We start from the raw sequence: 9,781 nt of genomic DNA on the forward strand, positions 1-9,781 counted from the left end.
GGTAGCAATAAAATTTAAGATTTCATTGTTTAGCTTACGTGTATAGTACCCAACAGGGAAAGACTCCTGAACATGGCCATTTATCAGATACATGAATATCACAGGGGTCATAGGAAAAAAACAGCTAGGAATCCTGCTGCTAACTAATAGCCAATGCTTAAAAAGACGACAGTTGGTCTAGATAGATGAGAAATAACCGGCAATCGGTAACCATAAGATGTGGACATTGGCATAATTTACCAATACATCAGGATATAGGTGAAGATTAAAACAGTTTGTTCATCTCCAGGTACTGCTTTGATAATTTTTTTTTAACAATGTGCTCATTACTTTCAAGGATTCTGCAGTCTGTGTTTAACATTATTTCACTGTGTTGATAGGCAGAAACCCAAAGGATTTTTTAACTAGCATCAGTAAAGGAAATATTAATAGCATTCAAATGGCTAGTGGACAGCTTGCAAGTAATGTTACATTTCTGACAAGAAGCAGCAGCTTGAGAGTTCAGAATTACAACTAAATGCATTTTTCACTACAAAAAGTCACTTGTAGACTCTCAACAGAAACCACACTAGTCAACAGAATAAAAAGAATGGCAGTTTGACCAGAATAGTAATAATCACATACAATTTTAATTTGTATTAGAGAAAAATTAGATGGGCAAAGGCAAGTCTAGATGAAGCATTTATGTTTTTAGGATAATTTTCTTTTACAGGAGCATGTTCTGGAGCCAGAGAACAGGCTGCATTCAACTTGGCATAATACAAGAGGTATCACTGCAGGTGTGCCAGGGCAGCAATGCTCATAATATTGAATTTTGCTTTCTACTGAAGTGAGGTTTAAAATAACAGCCCTGGAACCAAACTGAGGGCAATTGGAAGAAATTATAATAGTTATAGTGATTAAGAGGGAAGGGGGAAATCATCCAAAATGTAGTGGCAGATATTTAAGGGGACCTTTCAGAGGAAGTTTAGAAACTAATGTAAAAGCATAATTGCATAAAAATTAACTGTCACTTTTTGAAATACCCAGTCCCAAGATGAAATTCTAAAAATTATGAAGCTGGTAGAAAAGATACAAAATAGGTTATTTGCACAACTACTTAAATTTAATGAAATAAAACATCTTCTTGCACATTTGCACGTTTAGTGGTTTGGGGGACTAGCCCTGGCTTATCTTTTAGGCTACAAGAACATCCAAGTTAAAATATTCCTCCCCCCCTCCCCCATCTGGCATCCGTAAGTTTTTAAGCCAACTGCCAATTAATTTAAATTTATTACCTTTCCTTCAGCCTCCTTCAGAAATGATTGTGCAATTAAAAGTAACAAGATAAAAACTTGTTCAAAGTCACATCACCACTTATCCTGCTTACCTTATCATGAGGCTCCTGAACAGCTGAAAGGATCTGCACAGCTGCCAGAGAATTATTTTCCAAGTAATGATCCACTAATGAGTTCAGCAGCAAGGAGCCACGATCTGCAGACATAACAACCAGTTGACACATACAAGGAACTTTTACTAGTTGTGCAAGACTTCAGTCAACTTTGCAAAATGGCACTTCAAAATAAATTGGTTGGATAAGGAGACTGACCCCATGATTCTCTGCAATGAAATAACATGTAAATATTTTAATCATTCGCTGAGTTTCAATTAGGAATGTTACGCTTACCACGCTTGGATGGCAGCAGGGGTGAAGTAGTTAGCTATGCCAACAATCTGGGATTGTTTTTGCATCAACGTTTAAGGGTAGATTTCATTGAAGTGCTCAAAATTTGACAGATTAAATTTCAACTAACTTGAGAATCAGTGAACAAGTATTTAAGATAGTTGGCAAAATGGAATTTATGGGGGGGTGCAGAGATAAAACTTTGTTCTGAAGTGCAATGCCTCAGAAGTTACAGGAAGGAGATTAGATAGCAACCTTAAAGATGAAATTGAATTTAAAAAATTGCTGGATTGTGGACGGTGCATACTGGTTCTTCCCAAGAGTTCCAAAAAGGCACATCAGAGAAGTGACTTCTTTGTGTGCTGTATGGTTCTAATGATGAGCGAAGGACAGGAATATTTATTTGGAAATATTCTATATCTCTAGACATTTAACAGTGCTCCACTAACTCTGTGCAATTTAAAAAAAGGAATTCTTACATTTCCTATTAACAGATGTAGTAAATGGAAATACTGAAAATACAAGACACACATTGCACAAACTCAAAAAATTACAACACTGGAGTCCCAAATTAACCTCTGATGATGAAAGTACTACCAAAACCCACCAACCATTAAACAACAGAGAAAATGTTACTTTAAAAAAAACAAAGTTAATTAAATCAAAAAGAATCACCTGCTAAGAACATCAGCACAAAGATCCCAACAGTTCTGGGAGGACCATTTCATCAAAACAGTCCCTGAAAGAGAAACCAGCACAGCCTCACCTGACCGAAGGTGGTCCACAATAAGTCCTTTCACGTCCTCAAAGATTTGAAGGTTTGTAGATTCTAGCAGCGGAACCAGGTCACTAACATTCACCGGCTGCGTCATGCTGTGCACACTTGATGCTGTATCGCCTCCCCAGTTTCACCCTTTTCAACACCAAACTGCTGACTAGCAGGGCAGCACTAAAATACAAGAACACAGTCTCATAAATAAGAGCAGGCTATTTAACCCTCAAAGCCTGCTATACCATTCAATACAACAGCTGATCTTTCATACCAACATCACTTTCCTGCGCCAACTACATATCCAGTGATTCCCTTGAAATTTTTTCAAAAAAAATCCATTGATCTCTACATCAAGTATGCCAATATAGACAGCTTGCTTGGGTAGAAAAATCCTAAACATTTATACCTCAAACTACTTGCTAACTTTCAATGGGACCACTTCTCAATCTTCTAAATACAAGACAATATAGTCCCAGTCTTCCCAACATCTTGTCATTTGACAAATCAGGTTAACCTCTGCTTTAGCCTACTGCAGAGATACATCCTTGTGTAGGAAAACACAATTCCAAACAAGACCTCATCAGGACACTGTACAAGTGTTGCAATATGTTTGTACTCATTCTCAAATCCTCTTGCATTTATCAACATACTACCTGCTCTCTAAAACTGCTTTTTGTACCCAAATATTAACTTTCAGTGTCTTGTACAAAAGAAAATCCACACTTTCTCACAATCAATTTCTCACTATTTAAATACGTTCATTTTATTTCTATTGAAGTTGATGACACTTTCCAACTGCCGTGTCCTTGCCATGAACTTAGACCGTCCCTATCCACCAGAAACACTGTACACTTCACGGGCCACTGTGCACAAGCAAACTTAGAAATATTAGACTTAACCCCCTCAACTAGATCAGTGACCTAGACTGAACAGCTGAGACCCAATATCCATTGCTAAGACACCCCATTAGTCACAGTCTCTTAACTTACAGGTAACTCCACTTATTCCTACAATTTCTTGTTAACCAACATTCAATCCATGCACTAATTTCTAATAAATGCATGCATTAAGAGGTCTAGTTACCTCTTACATCGTACTGAACAACTGCTGAAAGACCAAATACATCACATTAACTGTAAGATATTCATCTATTCCCCTAATTACAACTTCAAAAATATTTATCAAATATGATTTCAGTTTCACAAGTCCATGTTGACTCTACTCACTCATTGTGGAGTGCTCCTCTTATCAGTTTAGAAACCATCACCTTTTCCCCGTTGAGGTTAGGCCAACAGGTTTATTGTCCCAAAAAACCTTGAAAATAACAACTCTGGGAATGGTTCACTATTCGATTTAATCATCGATGACCCTCTACTCAAAAACCATATTCCTGCTCTCTCATACTCGATGCCTTTTGCTTCCAGAAAATATCAAGCTATAGTCTATGGTAGAAAATTTCACAGGTTCATCAGCTTCTAGGTGCAAAACAAATTTCTTCTGAGTGTCAAATCCTTTGCTCAGTTACCCAAGATATTTGAAGACACCCTCACTAGTTTGTTTAATGTCAGAATAGTCTGCCTAGATCTGTCAGAATACTCCAAATTCTCCGGTGAGAACAATCCACATTGACTTCATCTCTTCCCGTATGGCAATTCTGCCATCCTAGGAATTAATCTGAATCTTCACTACATTTCCTCTATCACAAGTGTCTGCTTTCCTATGCAACGAGTTTACCCCATCAAGCCCTATCTAATGGCAAGAAATTCTCACTACTGTACTCAGATCTCTTGCTATTATTAATCCCATGGCATTAATCTGAAGATAGACATTAGTTGTATCTTGGCCATTATTTCCAAAACCATTACTAGACTAGATTCTGCATTTTCTTCACTTACTACTACTTTTGATTAACTTTGCCATGCACAAACTGCGTAGTCATCATTCTTAAACTATAACAATCATAATAAAGAGTAGTTCAGTAAGTGTAAATACCAAGACTGTGCACGAAAGACACAATGAAAATTTATATGTCTGATAGGTTTCCCACGGCTGACAAAATGGTGTGAAGAAATAAGATGGGCCAGATGATGACCACTGATAATCACTATAACACATCAGGCGAACAATGAAACCAAATATTAGCATTTTTTGTCACCAGCTGGGAAAGTGCTTCAACCATTTCAACAAACTGGCAACCAAGGGTGAGAACAAGAATTAAGGACACAATCCTCAAATCTATCCTACAAAAATGTGCTTTTGTAACTGTCATATTGCATAAAAATGTCAGAGTTATAGAATGGCAATGCACACAAAAGCCTACTCCTCCTGTACTCTTGGTTAAAAAAGTGTCATTTGTTTTCATTGTTCATAACCTCAGGCAGAAGCAGCATGCCAATTTCAAAAACTCATATTTATAGTTCCATGTGAAGGTGCTTCAAAGGCAGAAAAGTTGAAAATTTGAAACTTCATCTGGCCCATCTTATTTCTTCCCACCATTTTGCTGTCCATGGGAAACCTATCAGACATATAAATCTTAATTGTGTCTTTCATGCACAGACTTGGTATTTACACTTATTGTACTACTCTACTATGATTGTTATAGTCTAAGAATGATGACTACCCAGTCTGTGCATGGCAAAGTTAATCACTTTAGGACAGAGGCAGCAGATTTTGAAGGTTTCTAAAAGAAGTCAAAACCATTTGCTTCCAGAACATGGGAGCTCAACTACTGAAGGTATAGCCAATAAATTAAGAGTTGGTGGACCACAAAACAGTCAGGATTGAAGAGCTGGAATTACTAAGAGAAGCAAGATTGTGGATGCACAAATGCATACTCCATCCAAATAAATATTCTGTATATAACATGTACCAAATATACTGACAACAGGTCAATTCCTTCTGTGGGAAAGAATGTGACAAATAAAGTTTTGGATAGGAAAATGGGAATTCCATTTTAGTATTTTAAAAAGACTAAACAAATGCTTTACATTTCAATGTTGAGCTACATAAATACATGCAGAATGCAGCAGAGAAAAGACCCTTGGTTTCACTGCACTCGTCCTCTCCCCTACTTACAAAGCACGAGTATTGCTCACTGTTACTTGGATTACATATACATTTAAAACTTACAGCAACTGAACCTAGAGAAGACTAAATGTTCAAATAAATGAATCTAAATAATCAGTATCAGGTTACATCATTAAATTTGTTTACTTTGTGGCAGCAGTACAATGCAATACATAATAACAAAAACTGAGCTACAGAATATATACACTGTATGTATATCAAATAGTTAAATCAGTGCAAAAACAGAAGTAATGAGTTCAATGTCTATTCAGAAATCAGATGGCAGAGGGGAAGAAGCTGTTCCTGAATCATTGAGTGCATGCCTCCTTCCTGATGGTAAAAACCTTTGCCACTTGCTGCAGGGACAACTATGCACAAGTTTACTTACTCATGTTTGGCATTATGCAGTCCAAATCAAAACTGAGAACAACATCACGTTGAGTGTTAGAGAGGTGGCAGAAGAAAATCAGTTGATGAGTATTCAAAGGAGGAAGGCATCTACAAGAGTTACTATTAAACCAAACCAAGTAAGAAATTCTGGGAAATGTGTTAGTGATAAGCAGATGAAATAAAATTTATAGAAGCATTTAGGTAAATTTAAATTAGGAAGGAACAAATTGACGCTTTGTTAATAGAGCAAAATGGAGTAAAAAGTATTCACAGGAAGCATAACTATTCACAGTTGAGCTGAATGGATTAAAATACAAATACATTCCTACTGAAAATGGTCTCAATTTTTCAAGTTTTCTGGGAGGTCATATATGCATTACTGAAATTTAGCACAAATACTTAAAGAATTGTTGCAATATTCTATTTAACATATCTGCAATCTTTCAGATGGGAAAGGCTTGATTTACAATTTCAGAAAGGAGTAAAAACAGCATGATCTCATTTTGCTAAATCTTATATTTTGTTTAAATTGTGTACAGAAATCCAGCAGGCACTTCGAGTTTTTTTTTGAAAACAAGAGCAAAGTTCTGGATTGACAAAGCCTGCAACTGTTTAAACTAGTGAGACTAGGAATGAATTTGATTGCAAAATGCGCTTGACAGAAACATTTCGAAATACATGAAGTCTGGGCATCTCCATAGTATGTTCTACAAGAACACCTGCCAGCTATTCATTATTGGCACATTTGGTGCTAGCACTCCATTTGTCACTGCAACAAGCCCTAGAAATTGACAAAAGAAATGCACACAGATGCAAACCCCATCCACGTGAATATATATAAAACAGCATGCGCTAAACATTAATGACCGGTCAATTTTTTTTGGAGGAAAGCACGTGATAATCACAATAGCACCAGCTGCTTTATTTATCAGCTGACTGAATGCACAGCCCAGTGTTCACACCTTTTTGCTACTGTCACTTTACGCTTCATCTCCTGACAGAGACCAAGTCAGCAGACTTAAATGACAGGTTGAAAAGAGTGAAGCTTCCATGCCGATTCTCGTGGCAACCAACAAGTAAAAGCCTGCCATTTGAAAAAAAAAATGAATCATTTACTCATACAATTTTAAGAGGAGTTTAAGGTTTTGGGAGAAAAGCAAGCAGAATGAAATTAATTGGAAAGATTTTCAGAGACAGGAACATGCAAGATTGACTAATCTCTCTGTAATCTATCCAAACAATCTGAATCAGAAACACTTTATTGACTGGACATGAAATGTACCAGAATTGATTGTGGTTCGATGTCAAGCCATAAAACAGGACAGTACCTTAACAGGCAACGATAGCAACCAACAATTTACAAGACAATAATGCAAACAGCCAGGAGCAATCAACAATTAAAACGGTCACAGGCACAAAAGTCAATAATCAAACAAATAAATGTGAACATATGAAGAGACTAATTATCAACAGAACAAGGGGAGCAGGAAAGCCCATTTAACAGATGTTGTGCAGGGACAGTTAAGTTATTACACCCGAGTAAGTTTTGTTCAGAAGCTGGACAGCTACAGGAAAGAAGCATCGGAGATGACGTGTAGTGATGGTGGTGGTGGACTTATAACATCTCCCTGAAGGCAATTTGGTGACAAGGTGACTGCTAGTGTGGGTGGATAATTCTAGCTTTAGTCCACTGACATCACCATCAAATGAGGATAACAGCTCATATGAAATAAGTTAGCTATTTAGCAACATTCAGCAATGTGGTAGAGAGCTTACAGCTGTTTTCACAGATACTGCACTGGCAATTATTAATAAAGCTCCAAAGATGGTGCATGAAACATTGTCTACCAAGTTCTGAAATGTTCTATGGAGTGACCTGATTTCACTAAGCCTTTTCACCCTTTAGAAGTCAAAAGTATTATGGAAAGCACTCCTCTTTCATGGATTATACAGCACTAACAATGAAAGAATTCAATGTGGTCCTGGACAAATACTCCAAGCATTCCTATATCAATGCATTGAAACTTCAGTGTTTACAATTTATTACAGAAATTGACCAAGATTACTTCAGCAGCACCTCTCAGGCCTACAACCCACACAATTGAGACAATAGTAAACAGTTGTGGATGACAGTAACTGCAAGATAATCTTCCCAGAGCCAACCTGGAAAAACCTTCAACAGTGCATCAAAATTCTGGAACTTTACTTGACATCCTCACCAAACAGTCAACAGTAGTTAATGATGTCCGCATGGGAAAATTAATAACCAATAACTCAAGACAACAATAACTTTTACCTGTTACTTTCCTCACTGTTCACATTTCCCCCCAAGTCCCTTAAATATGTAAAAAAAAACCTGAAACCTGAAGTAGCCTGAAGGCATCAACACTGAACCTAAAAACACATTCACTAATAATCTGCACAAATCATTGTAATGCATGGAAAATCGTATGTCAACTCAAAAAAGACAATGTATATATAGAAAATTTGCAGAATATTATTACTTACAAACAGTTCTACTACTAGATTTAATGACTGCCATTTCACATTTCTGGTACAGTCAAACTCAATCCTAAATCATCAGGCAATCCCTCAGCCCATTTTGCCAGTTTGCATTTTAGTTACTTATCTGTTAATTTCAATTACCTCAGAAGTAGAATAAACTACCAAATTATAGTCACCTAGACATAGCTCATTCACATTTAGTACAACAACCCACAGTTATTAAGACAACACATACACACGAAGTATTTAACACAAAAGGGGCGGTTAAAATAATCGCTATTACAAGAATCTTAGATCCCTGACAATCAAAACGACTCTACTTTAAACCCATTCTGGGGTTGCTTGGGGCGGAACCCCCGAAAGAATGAATAGGAAGATCAGACCTGACAACTACTTTCACATAACCAAACAATTACTGAGTGATCAGGAGCAGATCTCATCCCACACGTACTAAAGGACTACCTACCCATGGTAGTCTGGAAGCAACACCAATATAAAACTAAACCCTGAAACAACAGCACTGATTAAATACACTACACCCATTCATTTAGCCCAAGGTCCCAGGTGCTCACTAACCACTAAGTAACATGACGGACAGAGGAGACACAGGACCCTTCGGTCCCCCCCGAACCATCCGATGTCTCCTTCCCCTCCACAATGGAACGAGGGGCGGGGAAAAGACCACCTTAACCTCACCCGCTCACTGCTCGGTGTGTGAGACCGAGCAGGGCGACGGCACGGCCGGGAAAATGGGCCACACACGCGGTCGGACTCGCCCTCTCACCCGAGCAGCACAGCGCTTTTACCTCTCAGAGACCCCGCATTCCACAGGGCGCCGCCATGTTGAACAGCTCACCCCCTCCCCCGACTCAATGCATCCGCTGCCGAACGAAAAACAAATAAACCCCGGACTACTTCTTGATATATTCCTCACAATGCATCGCGCTCCTCGCACCCTCCCCCCCCACCCCACATTGGAAAGCCACCTGCCAGCAAACTATAATTTTTCCCCATTCCATAATAACAAATATCGCTTAACATACACGTTTTTCCTGAGAGAATGAAAGATAATATATGTAAATTGTGATTCTGTTGCCTTTTTTCCCTCCTTGTTTGCGGAGGGATATTACGCGGAGCGACGCGGTTGCGCGTGATTTAAGGGACCGGTTGTGCGCCTGCGCTAAGTAGCGCGAGGACTCGCCGCCTCGGTATATGACGTCTCCGCATTGTGGTAAACAGGTTATTGCCGGGCAAAGGGGCGGGGCTGCTGTGTTGTCAATCACGGTCAGAAGTGAAGCATAATTGGCTGTAGTAGGGCGGGGGGGGGGGAACCAAAATTCAAATGAATTTATTTTCAAAGTGCCTGTATGGCACCATATATAACA

General features: G+C 38.4%; 1 protein-coding gene across 6 annotated transcripts in view; it reads right to left on the minus strand.

Annotated features, from left to right (window-relative positions):
• tsc1b (TSC complex subunit 1b) overlaps positions 1–9,456 on the minus strand; it is an 81,863-nt gene extending 72,407 nt beyond the window's left edge. For 3 of the 6 annotated variants that reach the window (XM_059994156.1, XM_059994155.1, XM_059994152.1), the window contains exons 1-3: positions 9,203–9,279; positions 2,430–2,612; positions 1,370–1,473 (exon numbers count right to left, since the gene is read on the minus strand). In XM_059994156.1, coding sequence (XP_059850139.1) covers positions 1,370–1,473; positions 2,430–2,535 — 210 coding nt within the window. In that variant the 5' untranslated portion in view covers positions 2,536–2,612; positions 9,203–9,279. Of the gene's footprint in view, positions 1–1,369; positions 1,600–2,429; positions 2,613–6,853; positions 6,962–9,202; positions 9,280–9,439 lie in introns of those variants that run through there. The other 3 variants (XM_059994154.1, XM_059994153.1, XM_059994158.1) reach the window with 3 other exon arrangements.
• Between the last annotated feature and the right edge of the window lie 325 nt (positions 9,457–9,781).

The sequence above is a fragment of the Hypanus sabinus genome, chromosome 18 (assembly GCF_030144855.1).
Source record: "Hypanus sabinus isolate sHypSab1 chromosome 18, sHypSab1.hap1, whole genome shotgun sequence".
Classification (NCBI taxonomy): domain Eukaryota; kingdom Metazoa; phylum Chordata; class Chondrichthyes; order Myliobatiformes; family Dasyatidae; genus Hypanus; species Hypanus sabinus.